At 39.1% G+C, this 25,320-nt stretch overlaps 1 protein-coding gene across 2 annotated transcripts in view; it reads left to right on the forward strand.

Moving 5' to 3' along the window:
- The window catches only part of CYTIP (cytohesin 1 interacting protein), an 84,283-nt gene that overhangs the window by 9,222 nt on the left and 49,741 nt on the right, over window positions 1-25,320 (forward strand). The window contains exon 4 of one of the 2 annotated variants that reach the window (XM_082690278.1): window positions 3,033-3,176. The exons of the other annotated variant lie outside the window; for it this stretch is intronic. Coding sequence (XP_082546404.1) covers window positions 3,174-3,176 — 3 coding nt within the window. The 5' untranslated portion in view covers window positions 3,033-3,173. The remainder of the gene's footprint in view (window positions 1-3,032; window positions 3,177-25,320) is intronic. 2 annotated transcript variants of the gene reach the window in all.

Consider the following 25,320-nt stretch of genomic DNA (forward strand, 5'->3'; position numbering starts at 1 on the left):
TAGACTGGAAATAGAATGTAGAAAATCTTAATAGGAAAAATGAAGCACCATAAATCAGTGAAAGAGAAGGTGGTAATTTTACAACATTACTTGGGGAAAGTAGTTATTTAGACTTTAAAAATTCAGTTAAGTGTACCCCCCCCTCCATAAAAATAATTATCCATTTTATCCCAAATAAATTCAGGAGTTAAATCTAAATAGTTAAACCAAAATAACTTGGAAGAAATATAGATGAGTATCATCTGATCTCTGGACGAAAAAGGATTTTCTAAACTTAAAAGGAATTATGAAAATCACAGAGGAAAATACTGATGGAAAAGATAAAAATTTTCTGCATTTCCTAAGACTGGAAGAAAAGATAAACAGCAAACATATTTAAGAAATCGTAATTTGCCATACACACCTGTAAGGAAACCACAAAGGAGGAATGGAAGTGGCTAACAAAATATGAAACATACTCACCCTCTAATAATACAAGAAAAGCAAATTTTCAAAAATTCAAATTACAACAAAAATTATGTAGCATTTTTCACAGAGCAAGTTTTAACTGGTAATAATCAAGGTTGTCAGGAGCTCTGCAGGGTGGATGGATGGTTTCAAGTACAACCTTTCTTTTTTTTTTAATAACAAAATTACAGACTTCATTTAGATTTCCTCAGTTTTCCCAGTATTTTTCCCATAATTGTTGTTATTATTTTAATTTTTTTACTATGTCATGTTAATCACCATACAGTACATCATTAGTTTTTTGTGTGGTGTTCCACAATTCTTTGTTTGTGTATAACACCCAGTGCTCCATGCAGTATGTACCCTCCTTGATACCCATAAGCGGGCTCACCCATCAGCGGGCTCACCCATCCTTCCATCCCCTTCCCCTCTACAACCCTCGGTTTGTTTCCTGGAGTCCATAGTCTCTCATGGTTCATCTCAATGTACAATGTACAACCTGCCTAAAAATAATTTACCAATAGCCATCAGAAGTTTGAAAAAAGCCATATTTTTCCTTTTTTTTTTTTTAAAGATTTTATTTATTTATTTGACAGAAAGGAGATCACAAGTAGGCAGAGAGTCAGGCAGAGAGAGAGGGAGAAGCAGGCTCTCTGCTCAGCAGGGATGCTGAGGCAGATGCGGGGCTCCACCCCAGGACCCTGAGATCATGACCTGAGCCCAAGGCAGCAGCTTAATCCACTGAGCCACCCAGGCACCTAAAACAGCCATATTTTTCAGATCAGTATTTTTATATAAAGATTTATCCTAAGAAAATGGTCATGTGGGCATATATTTATGTTCAAGTTTTCATCACATTATCATTTCTAATAGTGAAATGTTAGAAACTACTTAATATTTAATAAAATTGGATTAGTTGGTAATAACTGGAAAATATAGCATAGCTATAGAATGTGCTATCCCACCACAATTAAAATCATATCTTGAGTAGTTCTTAGTGAGAAGACAACATGGCCGTTAGATAGTGCTTTAAGTGTAACAAAAGAGGATACAGAATTATTTACGCATCCAGTCAAAAATAGTAACAATAAGAAAGGACTTGAAGGATTGTGAAAAGTGTTCACCATGGTTATAAGTAGTGGTAGGGATTTCTATGTCTCAGAAGCTGCCTAAAACTGAGATAATAATGGGGGAAATTTTTTTCCAATAAAAAAATAAGAAGTAGAGGGGCAATACAGGGACAAAGGAAAAAGGGCAGATCACTGAAAATGGTGAGAGGCATCCAAGTATGATCTCAAATTAGAGATGATGACAGAGCAGGAAGAAGTCTAGAGTGAATAAAAATAATGAAACCATTAACGCTCTTGGTCAGCCCCTTCAAAACAATAGTCTTTTTAAAATAATTTTTTTTTAATTTTTAATAAACATATAATGTACTATTAACCCCAGGGGCACAGGTCTGTGAATCGCCAGATTAAAAACACTTCACAGCCTTCACCATAGCACATACCTTTCCCCGAGGTCCATAACCCAACCACCCTCTCCCTACATCCTCCCCCTGACAACCCTCAGTTTGTTTTGTGAGATTAAGAGTCTCTTATGGTTTGTCTCCCTCCCGATCCCATCTTGTTTCATTTAAAAACAATAGTCGATAGAAAAAATGCAAGGACAGTTAGTTGCTTCTCTCTCTTAACTTTGGTCAGAGCTGCCAATCCATCCCCTGGGATACGTTGATAGAAGCTAGTGTTTCTCTAAAACAGACCAGTTCTGTTCAAACTCTGTTGTTTTTACAGGTGTCACATAGATTTTCAGTGTTACCTCTAAAATGTCTGGCTAAGATGTTTTCAGAGAAATGAATCTTGGAATTCGGTCTCTAACATTTCTCTTTGATTAAGTCTGTGAACTCTCTAATTCACATTATATTGAAAATTGGGGAGGAGGCTGCAACAAAGGTAGACGTAATTGGTCTATTAGCTGTTGCCTTCATTTTTCTATAAACACACGCAGAATTGGACAGCTTTTCCCCCTGTCATTTCAACTGGATTTTCTAAAATGTCTTAGAGAAATTTGAAGGTCTAATTACATTTTACAAATTCTTGTCCCCCCGACTCCCCACCCCCAACCCCGGGAAGTTGGATATATTTGTCTCCTGTAGTCTCTGCTCCGTATTCAGGAGGATTTATTTCCCTGCATTTTTAGTTCTCATCTCAAACCCTTCCAGAGTTGGACGCTAACATGCTTGTTTTCAACATACTGGATCCCTGGTCCACACTCAAGTTTATGTTCTCAGTTTATTTCTCCTTAAGTTACTCTGGGATCTCTTGCTATGTTCCCTTGCGCTAGCCTGCCTACTGGTACCTAATCCCAAGTATCCGTAGTGAGTGGACATGTATGTAGGCATGGTAGAAAAGAGTGTTGTCTTTCTATTCCTTTTTGGGAGGTATTGATGTATTTTGTTCAAGCATGACTGTAATCATTTCTAATAAACTTGAACAGAAAAAAGGTGTATCTAAAGCTGAAATTTCCATTGAGTCATCGCTGAGCTGTTTTATATAGAGAAGAACATTTTCTTTCTCCTCCCTTAGTAACATCCCGTGGGCTTCTACATCAGCCCAGGATAGGCGATTCTGGCTGTTGGATCTGAAAAGGTGATGTCGTCGGTGCCAAAGCACGAGTCATCGTGGCGTGAGCATTGTTTCACGGCTTTGCTCTGTGGCTCCTAGGAGATGGTGCGTGTGAATTCACACTCCGCCATGCTCTCTTTCTTTCCTCTTCATCTCTATTTTCTCTCTAAGGGCACTTTTGGCTGTCACCAAACACTGTCTCCCAAGCGCCAAATTTTCAAATGGTGTTGTGCCTATTTATAGGACCGTCTTGTCACTTGGGCCAGTTCGACTTTCAGTGAACACATGCCTACGGGTAGTAGAGCTGTGATTTTAGCTACTGTTTTTGTGAATATAGAAGTCACGAACAGAATTGTAAAATGCTAATTTAAAAATCAGAATGTCTATAGGTGGGTTCAAATGCCTGTGCAGTCACTCAGTCTCTTCAGAGGTGTGGGGCTAGTTTAGCCTGGGGTTGTACTCCATGTCATATAAACCCCTTTGTGCCCTGTTAGAAATCCTGGTGCAATGGACCTGTCAGGTAACCCTGTCGCTGCGTCTACCTCTAGCATTCAGTAATTTGTTTAGCAAATCTGAAGAGAGTGCCAATCGCCAGGCATTCTGGTAGGTGCGAGAGACACAAGTAAAAAAGAGTTGAGACCCTGCCCTGAGGGAGCTTACAACCTACTAGAAAATATGGAAAAGAAAGAGCCAGTTAATAATATGGTGTGGTAAGAAAAATCCCTCATGCTGTGGAAACATGTTGAAAAGAGGAATGCTCAGAATGGCTTTAGAAAGGATTGGTCAGGGAACGTTTCCTGGAGAGGCAGTCTAGAACCTGAAGGAGAGAGGCAAAACTGTGTGGGTCTGACACTTTCAGGTCCTTCCTCCATGGGAGGCACATACTTGCACAATGTAGGTGACCAGAGCACACACAGGGATTCCAGAAGCACCAGGGTGCGAGGGCAGTAAATCATGCAAACTGAAATTGGCCAGGCTCTGGGAAAACAACAACCTTAATCAGCTGGTTTTGGGGGTGTTTGGCTTTGTTAAAATTTGGGAGCATTTTCTAAGTGTTACTAAATACATGTTGAACAAAAACTATATATAAATGGTGATTTTTTTTTTTCTTTTGTGAACAAAAGTTCTGAATGTGTCTTGCTGGATCCTGGCTTTCTTCTGGTGTCGGACTACAGATCTCACTTTTTTGGAACTTAGTGTGAGGCCCAGACTGACCTCTGAGAATGGACCCACCTCATGAATAACCCCATCTGAGAGGATCTGTGTGGGCAGTTCCCCAGGATGCCTTCTTTTTGTTCTCCTCAGATTCTTTGAATCTTCCTCTCCTAATGCTTGCCATGATTGCTCTTCAACTTGATCTGCCTGTAATGTCCAGGGTCTCCACTTAACTCTTCCCTTCTCAGCATTCTTCTTGTAGTGTCCAAATATCCTCGTTCGTGTTACGATTACCCACCCCCTGCTATTACTTGCACAACTACTACAATCACTACTACGGTTTTTACTACTCCTGTTATTTGTACTTCTATTCCTCCCACTGCTGCTACTGCTAGTAAACTACTACTTGTACTACAACCTCTACTACTACTTCTACTACCACAGCTGTTATATCAACAGCCACTACTTCCACTACTGCTCAGAGTCCTACTACTTCTACTTCTATGTCTCCTACTACAGCTAGTGCCACTGCTATTTGTACTATTACTACTATTTGTACTTCTTAAAGATTTTTAAAATTTATTCATTTGAAACAGAGAGAGAGAGAGCAAACATGAACAGGGAGGACCAAGGGGAGAGGGAGAAGCAGACTCCCTACCGAGCATGGAACCTGCTATGGGACTTGAACCTAGGACCCTGGGTTCATGACCTGAGCTGGCAAAGGTAGACGCCCAACCAGGCATCTTCTGTACTTCTACTACTATTGGTACTGCTGATACTACTACTACAACTACTTCTGCCCTTCCTCTTCTTACCACTACTACTAAAGCATTTTGTTGTTGTTGTTATTGTTAAGTGACTATATTCCAGGCACAGTCCGAAGCATTTTTTCATATCTGCAGAACAATCCTGCAAACACAAATATATTATCTTCATTTTGCAGGTGAGGTTACCAAGACACAGAGAGCTTAAAATTTTTTGGTTCATGGATTATTATTCTCAGTTTATGGAACATATTAGAAGTTAATATACAATATGTAGCAGCAAAGTGCTATTGGGCTCGGTATATAATCCCTGTGAATTAGAAGCCCCACGGGTCCTCGCAATGCTTTCTGGTCTGTGACCTACCAGCAGCAGCAACATGACTAGAATGGCCTGGTGTATTGGACAGTTCTCATAAGTTTCAAGTATTTTAGTCTTGGGCTGCTATAAGAAATACTACAGACTTGTTGACTTCATTGGCAAACATTTATTTCTCCCAGTTCATGCAGTTCACGGGACTAGGAAGCCCAAGATCACAGGGGCAGCATGGTTGGGTTCTGCTGAGAGCCCGTTTTCTTCTTGCTCTGTGTCATATGCTGAAAATACGAGAGAGAGAGGCAAGCTCACTTGTCTTTTCCTATAAAGGCACTAATTCCATCATTAGAGCTCCACCCTTATGACCCAATTACCTCCCAAATGCCTCGGTGTTAAATACCAGCACATTGGGTATTAGGGTTTCAATATATAAATTTGCGGGGATGGGGATGTCAACATGCAGTTCATAATACAAGCCTAACAAAGGATCTTCTTGGGGGCAAGTGGGCCTCGTTAGAGAAGAAACACAGTCTGGAAGACTTCAGAGTCAGCGGTCAGTGGGGAGCCCTGAATAGTCCTTCCTGGGGCAGGAGTGTCACTAAGGCGTTCATTTTCTGTTTTGTTTTCTTTTTGTTTTTGTTTGTATTGTCTGCTGAGTGTTGGTTGTCATGGGCTTAGAGATGTTATTTCTTGGCCAAAAAGGTAATCTGAGGTACTGTCATTGAAACCACAGCTCTTGGGGACAGGGAAAGAGGTACCTGGATTATCAGACCAACATTGTTAGCACAGGCAATTTCCATGTAGCCTTGTAAGTATTGGGACTCTTTGACACACTCTAAAAGTTTTATTACTTTTTAGAAACCACTTTTTATGGAAAAAAATTTTACTTACTTTAAGAATATATAAAATAAAGAACACTAACTAAATAAAAAGTTTCTGCCTATGCTAGGTGAGGGGCTGTGTGCATGTGTGCACTTTGACAAATGGATTAGAAAGTGTAGAAATTCCTTACCTAGAGGGGATGAAGATAGAGCAGGTGTTAAAATGGTCCTAGTCAGATCACTGAAGAGGCAATTTTAGTGGTGGGGAAAGAGGTATGGACTGTGTGGCTAAGAATAGAACATGTATTCAACCTCAAGCCATGAGTTAGTGGGGCTCTATCTCTTGTTGTTTTGAAGTAATGTCAACTTCAATAGACATCTTTCTCCCCGACTTTAATGAGGTATAATTCACAAAATTGTAAGATATTTAAAGTGTATAACAGGATGATTTGACATATACACACACTGTGAAAGTGTTTCGCTCCTTGAGCTAAATCATCCTATTGCCGCCCCTATTTATCCCTTTCTTTGTTGTAGGAGAACATTGAAGTTCTACTCTCACATCAAATTTCAATTATATAATATAATGTTAGCAACTACAGTTCCATTTTCTACATGAGATCCTCAGACCTTATTTATCTTAGACGGAGAGCCTTCTTGTTCATGCAGACTTTGTGCTAAAGACTTGTGATAAAAGGGTACTTAAGATATATGAAAGAGATTCATTGACTCTTTGCTATCTGAACACAAACCTTCCTTTTACTTCCTTTTCCAGCATGTTTCCATAGAAAGAGACAACGGAAAGCAGGGGAAAATGGTCTGGAGGAGGGCTGGCTATGAGTAGAGAATCACATCAATCCTGTGTACAATGATTATTATTATTATTATTATTATTATTTTGCTGGTGGTTTCTGAACCAATTTCAGAAGTCCCTGCTAAGTGTTGTCACTGAATCATTGTAGATAATGCTTTTCCCCTTCAAGAACTTCATAAAGAGCTAATTAGGGATGCTTTGTGTCCCTACCCAATCCCACCCTATGTGTCAGGGAGAACTCGGAGTATGCAGCTTGTACAGTTTGTATATTCATTACAATTCACACGGACATTTGTTCATACTCACTACCCAGTGATGGAATCAGCAAGATTTGTTTGTTACATAGTCATTCTCTTGGCTTATTTAATTTTATCCCTGTGATACCAAAAGGGATTTAAAGTGGCTACATTTTAGTAAAATTGAATAAGTTGGCTCTTGACCACATTTAGCATGATTTCTTTCTTTTACTATTTTTGTTGTTGCTTATTTCATTGTGAGCGTAGACAGTTCTCTTGTATTTGAGAAGCTGGTATCATCTCTAAGTAAGGAAAGGAAAATGGAGCTTTGAAACTGTGCCTGAAATGCCAGAAATTTGGAAGAGATCAAATACCTGATTCATTAGAAAAGACATCAAGCCCAGTCGCCCTTAAGGAGCTGAAATAATAGTTCATCTGTTTCTAAGATACTTGGGGAAGTTAAATCAAACAGGAAACAACAGAAGTTTCTGAGTCAGAGAGGAACTGCTCATTACTCATTTGACTTTGCAAGCATAGTGATGATGCCATTGCTCTGAAACATACAGCACTTTAGATAACTTATTGTCAGTTATCAAAATACTATGATAATACTCTCGCATCATGTTATCTCATGGGCAACTTCACCTTCTCCATTTCTTTTAGAGTACTCCAACCCTTCATACCCTTAGAACTAGACCATTTTCACAAACATTTTAGAACATGGGGCATTCTAAGGAAGGAGACATTAACCTAACCCTTTCTATCTTTTGGGTGACCTACACCATCCTATATAACTCCAGTGGGGAAACTACACATGAGAACAAATGGAAAGATCAGTGTTCCTCTGGTATGACTGAAACAATGCCCAGCTTCTCAAAATACAGGGAAAAACTGAACGCTAGATGCAAACATACTGTAAACACTAATCTTGGCCTCCTCCTGTGGATGGCAGTCGTCTGTAAGAGGCAGGCAACTTATTACACCCAATGAAAACCATGAAAGGGAAGCAGAATGGGGAATTGGTATGGAAAGTTTTAAGTTAGTGGTCTCTTCACATTTTGGAAAAGGATTTAGTCAATGTGGCATTGGCAGAAGTTTAACAACTTTGTAGTCACTGCTGTCATACACTCTCTTTTGAAATATACCTAAGAACACTGGTTCTTTTTACTCTCATCTTCAGAGGAGAGAGACTGTCTCTCTTCCTAAAGCAACAGTCTGATTCTGTAACCTGGGACCCTCTGTCCACATGCCACAACAACACTCAGCAGTTCAGAGGTGCTTAAAGTTTTGTATTCATGTTGGTTGAGTCCTTCCTCAGGTCAGGCACTTGTGCAGCACTTGAATGTTCACAGAGCCTGACAAGGCTGGCACTGTTTCCTACAGAGGTGAGTGCTGAGGCATGGAGAGGAGATGCAGCCCTTCCCAGTAGCTCTCATTGCTTCACGGCATTCTGGCCCCATAAAGTGCTTGAAGCACTAGTTCATCCCCCCCCCCAACTTTTTAAATTATTATTTTAGACATTTAAACTGTTTTTGAAGTTATAGAAGTAAGTATGTGTATAAATAAGGCAAGGCTTAAAACATACGAGGAGATAGCCCTTCAACCCAAGGGCTGCTCCACAGAGGTAACTACCATTAATTTTAGTGGATTCAGAAATTGCCTCTGCATAAACCAGGATGTACACACATATGTGTGCACATTCATTTTCATGTGTGGATCTCTTAAGGTCCTTGTGTTATACCTTGACATATGATAGTCGTTTGTGAACGTGCTTATTTCTCTAAATTGACTGTGAGCACTTGAGTTCATGCTATGCAGTCTGTCCTGGTTATCCATTATTAAGTAACAAGTGATCCCAAGATTCAGAGGTAAAACTAATCACAGCTTTTTTTTTCCTTTTTTTTTTTTAATTTCTCATGGATCTGCAATTGCAGCAAGGCTTGGGAGTAAAATCATCTTTCCTCCACTCATCATCACTAGGGATGGCTCAGACGCCGGGGCTGGAGTCATGTGAAGGCTCACTTGCTTGCTTATATGTGGGTGTTTGTGTTCCCTTCCAGCTGGGACCTCAAGTGAGATGGTGGCTGGGATTCCCACACCTGGTCTTTCTGTGGAGCTGCTTGGCTTCCTCAGAATATGGTGGCTGGGTTGCATGCATCCCAAGAAAACAGGGCAGAAACTATATATATATATACTTTTTTATAACATATCTTTGGATGTCACAGAGCATTGTTTCTGTAGTGGCTATAGCCTTCTACAGACTCAAGAGGATGGAATGTATATTCTGCCTTTCCAAAATCACATGGTAAGGAAAGTGTGTGGTTAGACTATGTCTATGAATCCACCTTTAAAAAAATACAACTTGCCTCAAGAAGCTTTTCATATTAAGCTCATCCCTCTACTGTCCTGATTTATCTCATAGCTTTGTATATAGCAGATGCTCAGTTAATGTCCACAAAATCGAATTGTTGAATCCCAGTTAGGAGGAGGAAAAGGAAGAAGTTTTCTGTACTGTGTTGGGCTACCAAGGATGGAGAGGTGGTGGCTGGTGCTCGTTAAGATATTCCCCATTACCTCAAAAGGATGATTGAAGTATAAAATCTCACCAGAGACAATTGCTAGGTGTTGCTGAGAAGGTGCTTATAAAATGACTTCCTTATGGTAGCTGGCAGATGTCTCTGAGCTGTCTTCTTTGCCCCAAATGTGTGTGAAAATTGTCATTTGACTGTGCAGGAGAAACTGGGACTAGTGCTGTGCTGAGTTTCATGTGAGCAGGTGCACCAAACCTGCATCCTCTAGGGACCACAGGCAGAGCATAAAGGTCTGCCCTTTTCTCATGAAGCTCACATGAATTCCTCAAAAGCCTGAACAGTGGTTTGGCAGTGGCTAATGAGGATGGAAGTGAAAGCCCAGGTAAAAAAGATGTGGCCCAAGGTCCAGGCTGTGTCCTATTGGCTCCTAGACTTTGTAAAAATAGTTATAATAGGTGTCTATGAGAGAAAAGCCTGGACATGATGGTATCTCTGTTGGCCTTCTGGTACCAACACAAGGTCTATAACACCCACAAGGTCTGGCATCGAGAACATATCTCTTGATGAAGCAAAGCAGAGCAAGCTACATATAGGAAGATGTGAACACAGAGCAAAGTCTTTACTCACAGAATTTGTTTCAAAACCCATTCCCAGTATGTCTTATTTTGTCTTTCTTGTTTCTCTATCTTCTCCTCTCCTCCTGCCCTTCATCCTCTCACATGTGGCTTTCTCACTCAGCTCTTTACCTCCTCTGCTCACTAGACATTGGCACATTTGTTGTCCTTTGGTGTCATATCACTCAAAGCGAAAATCCCAAATCAGACCAGGCTGACCCCTGGCAATAATCTTTCACCCATCTCCCCCCAACATTCTCATGTACACCTGCAATAAACAGAGTTGTAGTCTCCCTCATTGGGGTTTTAACTGGGGCATTCGAGCTCCAAGTGTTCTGTTCTTCCTCCTAGTTTGGCCTTGGTAGTGTGAGAACATGGAATCACTAAGGTTCTGAGACAATGTGCTTATAAGAGCTTAGACCCCAAAATATAACTTTAAAAGAGTTTGTACTCATATTTAAGTGCCTTTGGAAAAAATTCTATCAGAGACAAGGGCACTATCTTTGGCCAACTGTTTCTGGCTCCCTGTAGGAGCTTCCTGTCATATCGTCTACATTGACTTCTCCCCCCATATGGGTACCCGTTGTCTTGTTTGATTCCATTTCCCCTTTAGTTTATTATTATTTTTAACATTCAAACTACTTTAATAAGACATTACTTTTGAATAGGTCATTAAAGGCCAACCTTCAGTTGCTTGCCAATCACTCCACATTCTTCTTCTACTGATAAGATTCACTAGGAGAGTGTTACTTCTTGGTAACCATTAGGAATTGTCTCATATAGAAAAAGGAAACAACTGAAACAAATTCGATAACAATCTTTGGATGCTCAACTCAGATTCTCTGGTTGGACATTAGTCTGAAGGGATGGTCAGACTGGAATTATCTAGTTAAGGTTCAGACATATATTTAGTGTACCTTTCAGAACTATGGCTTTTTAGAAAACTACAGAATCTTAATACTTTTGACCTCCAGAAATGGCTTCTGTAGTACTGGTTAAAGAGAGAATTAGATTTCCCAATGTGATTTAATTGTTGGACCTCAGAGTTTGACCTAGAATTTGTTGTTTACTAGAGTTTAGCTCCAGAGGTGGCAGTGAAGTTGGAGTCAGACAGTGGCATAAGATCATTAGGCTCCTTGCCATCACTGTCCATGGTATCATCATCCTTCCTATCACCCAGAATGTATCAGAATCCAACTCCCACTCCTATTGCACCTTACATCTAAGAGTCACTCTGTAAGTCCTATTCCTATCCTTCTCCTATGCTTCTATTCTTTCCCTTTTTTTCTCCATGACACTGCTCTAGTTCACCCCTTATTGTCTATTTCTAAGATTATGGCATTAGTCAAACTGGACTTTAGCTTTCTCCCTTCCAATTATCTTATAATCAAGTCAATCCTCCTAAAATCTCCATCTGGTTGACTTATGCTTCTGCTCAAAAAATAGTGATTCCCCTTTTGACTATTGAATCAATTCCGAAGTAGTTAGCATAGTTGATAGAGCCTCCATCCATCCAGTCCTGGTAAGGTGTTTGGTAGCTCTCTCTTATTCAGCGGCCCACACTTCTGAAACACCAGCCTTGTTACCATTTCTGATCAATTCTTTGCATTTTCTCCTCCTGACGACTCTCTCTGTACTCTCATCCAGAATGTTGATTCTTCCATGACTACCATATCTAACTTTTGAAATTATACTAATATCTCTAAACTTGTCTTCTTCTTCAAAGACAACTCCTATCCCATCCCAAGGAGAAATTAATCTCTTGGTTTTGTCTTCTTGAAATTCTTTGTACCATTCTGTCTTTTATTCTGTGGAAGTAGGTATATTGATCTCCTACTAGATTATAGGCTCATTCTGGGTAAAGATGATGTTTTAAAAACTTCAGCATTTCTTTTCCTTAGCTTAGAGCCGGATATACAGTAGGCCTTTGCTAAACATTGTTATGTTAGATTGAATTTTTACAGATTCTTTCTAGGGGTAAAAGTTAAATTTAATCCAGATTATCAACTCAAGTTTTTCTTTATATGAAGTGTGTAAAGCAAGTGTGGAAAATGTATGATTGGTTTGTTTTCTTACTACTATGGTTTTATGTTCCAAGTCAGACATTTTACATATGATTGAATAAAGAATACTTAAGGGATATAATTGTTGAATGATGATAAAACTGTTTGCTCAAACACTGGATGTACAGTGACTGCACTTATGTGTTAGAATTTATCAACTCTTGTAGGTTAAAAATACCTAATATGTAGTAACACTGTTAGTTGCTCACTGGATATGCTGACATTGGAAGCCCTTGAATATTTTCGGTATATATACATATCTAATATTTTTATTTTCCTCATCTCTTTTTAGAGGTGATTCCATTGTATGGTGTGCTTCTGAGATGTGAGACCACAATGTCAATTTTCAACTATATTATCAAGATCCAACCCATATGTGAGCTAGCCTGAGAATTAGGGTCACAGAAAATTGCAAAATGAAATTGCACAACATTGCTGTTTTTAAAGAAAAACTGCTTTTCTGATGTGTTGTTCTGAATCTTTCTTCCCTTGCATTAAGAACGATCACTTTCAGAACTGATTCTTTTTGTACTTTGTAACAATATTTAGTTATCCTGTTTTCAGTTTTGAATAGTGCATCGTTTTTCCATCCCTACCTTCAGGTAATGTATACTTTCTTGGGGGTAATGTTATTCATAATGGACTTGCTTTTTCAGTCCCCACCACACATTGAACTATTTCTCTTGGGCACAGATCTCTTTTTTTTTTTTTGAAGCCAGTGGGAGCTTTGTTCACGGATGAAATATGTGGCAGGAAGGGGGTCATTTCCCACCTTCCTCTCTCGCTCTCTCTGACTCTTTCATCATGTATAACAATGTTTTCCACTCCTCTGTAGATAAGAATCTTTTTGGTGAATTTTCTATATTTAACACCAACACTAAATGCTGTTAAGCAACATCAGCCCATTCTCACCACATCCACCCAGATTAAAAATGAGTCAAAGACAATTAGGTTACTCTAGTCATGCCACAAACTGATAATTTTTGGCAGTATCCTTCAGTCCTTACAGAGACAAACAATGGGCTCTCTTCTGTAAATGCTAGGAGACAGACGAAGGGAATTTCTTTTTTTACCGCTTAAAAAAAATTTTTTTTTAAGAGAATAAAATTTAAATTTTCTTAAATTTTGCATTCTTGATCTTTTGCTTGACTAGTTAGTGTGAGAAGGGTACTTGATGATACCCCATTCTTCTACGTAATCACTGGGTTTCATCCACCCCCCCCCCTTCCCTAGATGTCTTGCCTAATTTTATAAAATTTCAGGAAAAGAGACTTTACAGATTTTTTGACAGTATATGCTAATGTTGTGTGGTCTTCCCTTTCCAGAAAATGTCACCTCAAGTTATCATTTAAGAGTAGTAATAACTGGGGTACCTGGGTGGCTCAGTGGGTTAAGCCGCTGCCTTCGGCTCAGGTCATGATCCCGGGGTCCTGGGATCGAGTTCCGCATCGGGCTCTCTGCTCAGCAGGGAGCCTGCTTCCCTTCCTCTCTCTCTGCCTGCCTCTCCGTCTACTTGTGATTTCTCTCTGTCAAATAAATAAATAAATAAATAGTAGTAATAACTGATTGCTTTTGTCTGGACATCTGAGGATGTTAAGTCTTGTCCTCTTTTAGTCCATGAAAAAGCTAATACCAGGTCAGCTCTCATCCTTTATCCAAACCATGTAATTCAGGTCTTTGCTTCTTCCTGATTTCTTCTCAACTTCTTTTAAATATCCACAACTTATGACAGGCTAAACTTGGGGCTTTCTTTACTCTAAAGTTAGTCTCTGTATTTAAGTGTCTTCTATATGAAATAAACCAAGTGGGGGAAGTTTGCTTTTCACCAATCAGTTCAACTCTGGCTTTTCTGGTTAAGAATAATAAAGGACATTCTTAGTCCTACAACTTGAGTGTTTTCAGGTACATGGGATTAAGCACTTGACGTCTGGCAATACATAATTTCTACATATTCAGCTGTAAATTATTGTAAAACTGGTTTTTTAAACCAGGGCCATCACTCCCTTACCCTGAGTAATTTTGTTTCGGCTTAATTTATTTCTTCTAATTTGTTTAGAAGAATTTTCTGTGTTCTTGGGCAAATCTAATACCAGATATGCTGACATGGGAAGTCCTTAAATATTTTGGTCTATGTACATATCTTAGGCCTTAATTCTCCTCAGCTCTTTCACAGACAAATTTCCTTGTCTGTCAAATGTAGCAGAGGAAGGGGATGTCCTGAGGACTTTTTTGCTTTACTAATATATATTTTTTTGATTTCATGACTCTAGGTGAACTGTAGTGCGGATAGAAAGGTGATTGAAAAGGACAGCAGGGTAGACAGACAATAATCATAAAGCTAAAAATGATTTGAGTGTTAAGTAGAACCATCTTCCTCCCTCTGAAAGAGTCTTTCCCTAACTCAGGAAGTCTATGACTTTTTCTCTTCCCACTACTTTCCTTCTTATTCTTCTTTATTTCTTATTTTCCTTCTCTTTCCCATTGTGTTCTGCTTTCTTTTTCTTTCTTTTCATTTTATTCTTCAAGAGGCAAATACACATAATTTTCTAAGCAGCACACTTGGAACGTTTTGGGAATGACCATCCCGAGTTCTTAGTCTTGTGTAGACTCATATTGAACAAAAAGACTGTGGCAGTGTCCAGGTGTAGTTTTTACACTTTATTACTAATATATTAAATTGAGTTTGCATTTCCCTAGTTTTCCACTTGAGACAACAAAGTCTTAGGAGAGGGAATATTTATTAAAGTACAAGACCCCTTCCGTACTCATAACTTTTTTCCTTCTCATGAAAAAAGGGCATGTTAATTTGGTGTGCACTTTTTTTTTTTTAATAATTTTTTTAAAGATTTTATTTATTTATTAGACAGAGAGAGATCACAAGTAGGCAGAGAGGCAGGCAGAGAGAGAGAGAGGAGGAAGCAGGCTCCCTGCTGAGCAGAGAGCCCGATGCGGGGCTCGATCCCAGGACCCTGAGATCATGACCTGAGCCGAAAGCAGCGGCTTAACCCACTGAGCCACCCAGGCGCCCCTGGTGTGCACTTTTAGTTTAATGGATTTTTATTGCTTCAATTATATTAATCTTATTTTCTAATGAAATTCCAGTTACCATGGTTGAATCTATCTCCTTTCCTACCCCACATCAAATAATCAAGTACAAGGTAGTATTTTAGTTTATTTAATTTGAAAGAACAGGCAAAAGAAAATCAGCATTTTGGGTAATGTTGTTTTTTGTTATTGTTTTTTCTTCATTTTATTTATTTCTTTTCAGTCTTCCAGCATTCATTGTTTATGTACCACACCCAGTGCTCCATGTAATAATATGCGCCCTCCATAATACCCACCACCAAGCTCACCCAAACTTCCAACCCCTGCCCCTCCAAAACCCCGAGTTTATTTCTCAGGTAGTGTTGTTTTATCTCAGACTTCTTGCAGGTACCAAAGAGTAAATTTTTTTTTTTTTGCTTTCCTATAATTATGTTTTAGTATTGAGGGTTATTTTTTGTCAGAGTATATTTCTAGCAATTTGGTTAAAAGTTGTAAATCAGTCAGAGTCTTCAAAAAATTTGTCCTGCCAAGACTGTGAAATACATTCCTACATATTCATTTTTGAATTGATGGACGGCTGACAGGCAGTAGGCAGCAGGATTGAGTACTGAACGACTTTTGTGTCAGGCTTCAGAAATTGTAGCAGTCTGATCTGTAGCACATGAGAAGTAGGAAAAGAGCAAAAGCAGAAATACGTATGAGAATTTAGTTTTAAGTCAGAAAATAGCAGTGAAGAACTATTTTTATTAAGAGGAACAGAAAAATAGTAAGGTTAGGCAGCTGGAACATTAGATACCATTATAAGCAAATGAACTGATTGTTTTATAGTTTATTGAAAAGTTACCTGCTATCTTATGCCATTCAGAGTCTTAGAGGTTAATTGAAAGACCATAAAAATGGTGGAGGGTTTAGAAGGCTGGATTTATGCGGAAAGAAGAGAAAGAGGCAAAGTAGGTTTTAATGATGATGGTGCAATTTGACAGAAAGAACACTGATCTGGGAAGTGGAAGTCCTGTGGCTTACTCTGCAGTAACTCCCAGGGGTCCACGTGTCTCTAGGCAAGTGGCTTCACCTCTTTGTTCAAATTGTCCATAGCAGTAAAACGAAGGCATTGTATTGAGTTACTTTTAAGATACCCCCAGGTCAAACTTTCTAATGGCTTTTCATCTACCAGGAATACAGATAGAATGCACAGTGTATGAAGTAAGCTTTAGTAACAGAGAAATGTACAACATTTTTAAAGCTAGGGAAGAAATAGTCATAAAATTTGTGAAAATTTTATTCAGTCTATGATGTTGGCATTTGGGTGCAATGCTTATCTTCTTTTCCTTTCCTTTGCAATGCCCATTGTGTCTTGCTTATTCTTTGCGTTTTTCAAATACCAGCTGTAAAAAAAAAAAAAGATAAAAAAGTATGTAAATAGAAAAATTAATGCCAAGTATAATTTCTTCTGGGGAGTTCACTGGTTTCCTTTCAGCCTGCCCCACTTCTTCTCAAATCTTGTTTGCATGCCAATTTTATGTTTCTTTGCAAACCTTGTTATAGTTTTTGCAAAAAAAGTGGAGGCAAAAGGAAAAGACCATTAGAAAATTAAATAAAACTAACAGACTACCAGTACTTAAGAAGAATGTAACACAGAATTACATTCCTATCTAAGCCTAAATCTGTCAGGCACCCATGGAATTAGAGTTTGGTAAGCAAGGATTAGATGATCTTCAAAATCCGATTTAGTTCATGGTTTCCATGACTTGATTCTCGCTCACAAGGAAATCACATTTCAAATGTGATGTGGAAAAGGGAAATTTACACTAAGCCAGGTGGTTCATTTGAAAATGACTAGAGCTGTATTACCTCTCAGTGTGTCCCTAAACATTCCAAGCATTTTCAAGTACATTGTTTTTCCTGGGGAGTTCACTGATTTAGGTGGTTTGATTTTCCATTTGTTCCTTGGGAGAGTGAACCATGTTCCAAAAGCTAAACCATTAAGCAAAGGAGAGCAAACAGTAAGTGATACAGTAGAGAGTAACAAATCTATAATGGTGTGCACTTGTGAACCATTTACTCTTGAAGGGAATTTTTACCCTTAGAAAAATTCAGAGACATAAGTTTAATAAAGTCATCAGTTAGCAATTACTGGAAAACAAATCAAAGTTAATTGGAGCGAATACCATTGCTCATGTGATCCCTGCATTTTGGAAAGAATATTTCAAAAGCATTTATTCTAAAAAAAAATTTACTAGAGAAGCCAACTAGTAAACCAGCTTTCTAGGCCAGGGGAAGGTGGGAGTGAACAGCCTGGCAAAAAAAACACCTTGCAATCCCTGGTTCAGGGAGTAAAACTCCGAGTCTGTTTTCTGGAGTGAAGAGGGAAGGAAACATCCCATTTTTGGCTATGTATCAGTTGTGTAATATGTACAGAACTTTTTTACCAGGTGTATGAGTGAGACAGATATGTAACACAAACCAACTTTGCCCCTATGATTGCTGTTATATAGGGAAATGAAATGCAGTAGCATGAGAAAGACCTAAGGAATATTAACAATCTGCTTACAGAGAGGGAAAGTGTTGTCCTACACACTGATTATGAGTTGAATATCATATCATAGATAGGAGTGACAGATCGATACAATCTGGCTTTTCCTTCATTCACTTTCTTAGCTTGTGGCTTGGAGCCAGTGAAATATTCTGCTGTCTTTGTTCCTCACTCCACACGTGCTCTGGAAGGCAGTAGCGATGCTTTCCTTTCTTTGCCGAGCCATGATCAGTGCTTCTCTGAGGTCCTAGTGAGAATTTTAATCAGTCCTGGCCAGTAATTACTGTCTCTCTGCAGATGCATCTCATATACAGACTTCATTTTTATTCTTCTCCAGTATTACAGAAGAGGGTGGTGCTGAAATTCTCCTTGTTATAGGGTTTGTCGGCTGAAGTTGAACTACCAGCAGGGAAAACATAAAATGCTTCTTTTGTTTTTTCCATAAAATGGTATATTTTCCCTTCCTTTTCTCTTTTCTGTAAAATGGTGGAAACTTTTTTTCAGACACTGCTAACCTAAAGCAGATATTTTAGTGATTACCTACACTTTAGTGTTCCCCCTCCATGATCCCAAGAATTTTTAATATTTTACCCCTTCTACTTTGTGTATTTTCTTCTTGGTCTGAACAAAAGAAATTGGTCAGGAACAACGGCTATTTTACCATCTAGTGCATCCTTAAGTATTCGACTGTTCCTCTACCACACTTCTGAGTGCCTCACCAAATGAACTTATGAGATAGCTTGAAATAAAATTCTTATTTTGAATAATTTTTATCTGCTCCGTCTCCCTCCATGTCACCTCCGAAACCTCCATGTGACATCTAATCAACTGAACTCTCTGTTCTAAAAATCGTATTTTTTCATATTTTATTTAATTTTTATTTATTTATTTATATTTATTTAAATTTTACTAAACTAACATGTTGTTTAAGCCTATGAAGGTGACAAATATATATATATATATAATGGGGTTCTCATCCTAATAGGAGGATGGCTATTCAAATAAGCATCTAGAATATATGGTGTTGTGTCAAGGGCTGTGAGAATGGGGCAGATACTAAATTTTATAGCAGTTCAGTAGTACCAGTGAGATATGCTTGTGGCCACCATCAGGAATATTTCACAGAGGATATGGTATTTGGACTTAGCTCTTAGCAGTGAGGGAAATTTCAATGAATAGAAATGGGGATTGGGTTTTAGGAAGAAAGGACAGTTTAAACAAAGATGCAGAGGTATGGCAGTGCTAGATGTATTCTCAGGAGTAAGGCTTATATGTCTTGGGGCCTCTAAATTTATTTAAATTAAAAGTTAAGAGAGGAAGATTAGGTGAGAACTAGATAGTGAGTGAATTTTTAATGCAAGTCTAAGAAGTCTAAACTTAAATTTAGTAGGCCTGTGCTTTGCCACATTTGGATAGGAATAGTTACATTGACAAGACTGTACATAGGGAGACCTGTTGCCTGCCATTTTGTTGTGTTGAAGGCTGAACCCAGGGCCCGAGCTTGGAAGAGGCAGGTAGGGGGTCAGATGTTAGACATTCAAGAGGCAGAGTGACAAAAACATGAGGTTCAATCAAATAGAAACAGAGAAGTCTGAGACAAATGAAATGAAATGAGAAGCTGTGTTCCATAGCATCTAGGCTAGGGGAATCTAGTTTAATGTGTGTAGCGTGGAGCACTGAGGGCCTATGTTGTGTAAAAAGCACCCTGGCTGCACTCCTTCCGTTTTAAGGCATATCTTTTCCACAGTTTACAATTCTGATATTAGGATGCTTCCTACAAGCTATGGGTACATTTAAGGTAGAAGTGTTCCTTGAAAAATATAGTAAGTCCATGGTACATCTTGCAGTTGATGGTGCCTTACCATCATAGAAAAAAAGTAGAATATGTATATTAGTGCTGTATTACATTTCCCTTTCAAACTGCCAAATTATTTCATACTCATTACAATTAAGCCAAACAATCCAGAAAACCTAAATTACATTTGAGTATTAAAAACACAGTAAATATTATTCATCAAATACCTACATTGCCCACAGTAAAGAATCACCAGGAGAATAAATCAACTGCCAGAGCTTTGGGCAGGTTATGAATGTATTCATCAAATGCTTACTGAGCAGCTCTTATGAGAAAGTCACTCTTCCAAGTGCTAGAAGGTTACAAAGATGAATGAGGAAAAAACTGTCTTGGGGTGGGGGTGGGGAGGTGAACTCACAACTTATTAAGGGAGAAGAGAAAATGTAATTCATCATAAGAGAGATCTCCAAGTTGGGTTTTGGATGCCCTAAGGAGGTGATGTTCATATTTGCTTGGGGATATCAGGCAAGGCTTCATGAAGGACATGGCATTTAAGTCAGACCTGGGAAAATGCGTAGGATTCTATCCTCCAGATAGAGTTAGAGTAGGTAAATTCAGGTGAACAATGAATAGTGAACAAAGGTGAGAGGGTGGACAGAGTGCCTGGGTGGCTCAGTCATTAAGCATCTGCCTTCAGCTAAGGTCATGACCCCAGGGTCCTGGGATCCAACCCCGTGTCAGGCCCCCTGCTTGGTGGGAAGCCTGCTTCTCCCTTTCCCACTCCCCTTGCTTGTGTGCCTTCTCTCACTGTGTCTATCTCTGCCAAATAAATAAATGAAATCTTTAAAAAGAAGAAAAAGGTAAGAAGGTGGACAAAAAACGTTTGTATGAAATAAAAACAGCAACACAGGGTAGCGGTAAAGCAAATAGGAGTACCAATAATGATGATTGTGGGAGGCATTTATTGAACAATACTATTGCCTGAGTACTCTTGTGTTTTACTAGGTGATATGTGGTATACTTGGTCCTGTTTTATAGGTGAGGAAAACAAAGCACATATCTGTCCAGGGGCCTAAGAGCTCAAGCTGAACAGGGTGACCTTACTCCTTTCATAGATAGCAGTGTACGTGTAAGGTCACACACAGGGACACACAGCTGTGAAAGGGTGCTGGGCACAGGCCAGGGAAGGTGCTGAAAACTATTTGAAGTCCTCTGAAGTTTAGTCTGTAGCTGATGTGATGGCATTCATACAACTTCCACACTGGTGTGTGTAATGGTATTGGACCAAAATCGTTTTTAGAAATATTGTACTAGAAGAGTATAGGTTGTGTGTCAAATGCCAGTACCTTCCAGGGAACTTTAAGACCCTCAAATTCCTGTAAGACTATAATCTCATAGAACTTTTCCATTTCCTATGTCATTTATTTTGATCCTGATAATGATGTGGCATTCCTCCCTGCCTTGGGTCAATGGAGAAACATACCCCCAACTGGCACTGACTTTGCCAAAGCCCTAAAACTGGTAGGTGGTAGAACTGGGAAAGGAAACAAGATCTTCTGGAGCCTAGATCACTGCTACTGTATTTACTCAATCCTTGCTTACTTTTATCTTAATAATTAAGATACTTTTATCTTTTAATTTAATTTATCTAAATTACTCAAATTAATTCAAATTATTATTTACATAAATAAATAATTTAAATTGATATAATTATCTTAATTAATTAACTTCCTTTTATCTTGACAATTCCTCTTTACAATCAGAGTTGTAAATGGGCGTACAAATAGTAATAGATGAGCTTGCTCAACACTGGAAGTCAGCACTCTTTGACATAGATCGCATCCTTGCCCAACAAGACAAGTGGTCTGCTTTCTTTCTGGCTGCCACTGGCAAGACCATGTAATCAGGTGCTTGTCCAGAGAAGCAGTAGGTTCTGTATTTTTCCACTGGTGAGGAGGGAAAAGCCCTAGCTGGCTGCCTCTGGTGACTTAGTGTCCAGCCTTCATGGCAATTTCCCAAGGCTTTTGTTTTGGTGACCAGTCCAGCTGTCCACCTATCTTAGATTAAATCATTCATTTACAGGACCTTCCTGCTAGCCCCACCCAGGTCATTAGCAAAAAAAAAAAAAAAAAAAAAAGAATGTTCAGAGCTTGGCTAAAGAGAAAGTGTCATTGTTTCCAAGTTCAGCATGATTCTTTGTCATGAATTTGCGTATAAAATGTCAATACTTGTGACTTCCAAGCCCTTTCATTGTGTTCTGAGTCAATATGCAGACCAAAGAGGTGATGAGTGATCACCTGCTCTTGAGACTGACAGCACGATTCACCTTTGACCTTGTTATACAATCTCTAAATACAGGAAGAATGGATGCGTAGGAGTTTCCTAGGGCTGCCATGACAAATGACCACAAACTTAGTGGCTTAGCTTAGAATTTTTTTCTTTCATATATCCAGAAACTAGAAGGCTGAAATCAAGGTGACATCAGGGCCAGGCACCCTTTGAGACTCTGGGTTAAGCCCTTTCTTACCTCTTCCCAGCTTCTGTTGGTGGCCATTCATTCCTGGTATTCATTGACTTGCAACTACAAAGCTTACCATCTCAAATCTGCCTCTGTCACCTTGTTTGATTCCTGTGTGTCTCCCTTCAACGGGATGTTGTCTTCTTATAAGGACACCAGTCATTGCACTGGGTTAGGGCCCACCCAACTTTTCATCTTATCGTGATTATATCTGCAAGGCCCTAAGACTTCAACATATCTTTTTGGGAGACACAATTCAAATAACTAACAATTGGCACTCTTCCTTTTATTATGGTTAATATATACAAATCATATCACTATCTGATTGCAAATTTCTTGGGCGAATGAGCTGAGCTACAGTAGAGGAAATACTTGACTCTTCTTTGATAAACCCTGGTATTTTTTAGAATTATTGTTTTGTTTGCTATCATACTGAAACTTTTTTCTATTATCTACCTGGATTCTGATCTCCATGAGGGCAGAGGTGATACCTGGTTCATCTTTATGTCCCCAAAGTGGTAGAGCAATTTTGTGGAAGCAATATTGACCAGTGGTTTACTTTGTTGTCATTCAAAGTGTATGGTGTGGATTTTAATTTTGGCTGTCCTAGGTATAACATTATTCAACTTTGTTAGCTTCAGTATCATATGAAAGAGGATGATAAATATGATACCATTCTCATGGGTTTCTGAGAGTAAACACTTCAGGACATCACTTAGCTATTACTATGATTATATATTCAGTAAATGCTTACAGAATTGAAGGACAGCAAGTAGTCTAGTTATAGTTCTGCCATGAAATTACTCTATCTCTTCAGTGAGACTTACATTTCCTAGGCCTTAGTTTTTTGTTTGTCTGTTTGTTTGTTTAACCTGAAAATTAAGGGAGTTAGATGAGATGGCTCTCAGTCTTCCTATGACTTCAAGGATTTTTTTTTTTTTTCAGTTCTATATTTAGTCGATTCTATAGTGAAGATTCTAACAAATACTATGGATTTACCAAAGAGGGATGCATTGTTATTGGTTTGTCTCCTATGCTCACTACCTATGCTGTATCTACTTGACTTTATTATTTTAATTAAATAAAGTTAGGAAAAATATATTGGTGCCCATTGTTAGGCTCTGTGCTAAGTTATGGGCACATAGAAAGAAAGGACAAATATATGATTCATCTCTGTATTGCATTTGAATCTCTGAGAAATTTGAATCTCTGAGTTCATGTCTCTTTTTCTTATTGTAAATCTCTGAGAAATTTGAATCTCTGAGTTCATGTCTCTTTTTCTTATTGTAAGTATACAGGAATAGAAGTAAGATAGAGGATTCTGATATTTCAAGAAGCTACCTTATTACTCTTCTGTAGTTCCCTCTGCTGCTCACGTACGCACATGTACACCCCACCTCTCAAGACTCTAAAGACAAAAATGGAGAAGGTGAGGAACATTCCATTAAGTTGTTCCCTTCTAGTCTCTCTGCTGACTCTCTTAGTATTGTCAAAGGCAAGTCCCTTACAGGTGGCAGGGTTGATCCAGACAGCTCTGGATGTTCAGTACAGTGGAGAGTTGTCCACTTGGAGAACTCCTAGGCAAACACTCTCTACAGAGTTGTTCCATTTGGATGTGACTTATTTAACTTCTTTATCCATGCAGTTGGGAATAGTTGGGGCCTCTCCAGTACGTAATATGTGTGCTGACATTTGGAGAGAGAGAGAGAGAAGGACAAGACACCTGAAATTTGATGAGGAGAGCACTGTTTCAGGCAGAGGGGAGAGTGAATGCAAAAAGCCATGAGCAGAAACTGCCTTCTGTTGGAGGGTCAGAGGAAAGACCCCTGTAACCAGGATGTGGTGTGATATGAGGTCATAGGATCTACTAAAACATACACAATCTTAAAGGACAGGCTAAGGAGTTCGGATTTTATTCAAAGGTCAGAAGGAAATTACCTACCTGTTAGGTAGGTATTTTATTTTTCCCAGTAGTACACAAAATTCCAGTCTCAAATATGCTTCTGGTTTTCTAAGAAACTACTTTCTAACCACCCCCAACCTTTCCCTGTTCTGTAGGGCTGGCACTGCCCACAGGCCCTGGGCAAGTGAAGAAAAAACCGAGCACCAAGAGTGACGCAGGGTGTGTAGCTAAGGAAAGAGGAAGGAACACTATTACTTGTTTACCTTGAATTTTGATGAAAGATTTGGATTTTGAAATGGAACTCTGCGTGTGTTGTGGGGAAGGGAAAGGGTGTTAAATGACTAACGAGAACTGAACTAGGCAGCTGAGAAATACCCTTTACCTGCATAAAAATTGGTGGCCTATGATTGTGTTCGTCTCCTTTGCTATACCGTTGTGGGGACTTCAGTAGTCCTTCCTGAAGAAGAAGTCTACTTGGTGGAAAGAAAATGATACGGAAATATGAAAGAATTTCCTAAATGGGTGAAAAAAATCCCATTAAGCAAACGAAAATGTTAGCTCATCAACAAACAGCAAACATCCAATAATTCTCATGGACAAACAACTGCGAGGACCCAGAAAATGCAAAGATATTATTATCAATAAAATATGATTGACTTTTAAAAATTCTCTGTGAATTATTGCTATTTTTTTTTAAGATTTTATTTTATTTGCTAGAGAGAGAGAGAGAGAGAGAGAGAGATGGAGCACAAGCACAGGCAGACAGAATGGCAGGCTAGAGGCAGAGGGAGAAGCAGGCTCCCTGCCGAGCAGGAGCCTGATGTGGGACTCGATCCCAGGATGCTGGGATCATGACCTGAGCCGAAGGCAGCCGCTTAACCAACTGAGCCACCCAGGCGTCCCTAATTATTGGTATTGTTTTAAAAAAGATTTTATTTTTTGACAGAGAGAGATCACAAGTAGAGAGGGAGAGGAGAAAGCAGGCTCCCTGCCTAGCAGAGAGCCTGATGTGGGACTCAATCCCAGGACCCTGAGATCATGACCTGAGCTGAAGGCAGAGGCTTACCCCACTGAGCCACCCAGGCAGCCCTGAATTATTGGTATTTTTAAACCTGACCAACTAATATATGAACACATACTTACT

The sequence above is a fragment of the Mustela nivalis genome (assembly GCF_964662115.1).
Source record: "Mustela nivalis genome assembly, chromosome: 11".
Lineage (NCBI taxonomy): Eukaryota > Metazoa > Chordata > Mammalia > Carnivora > Mustelidae > Mustela > Mustela nivalis.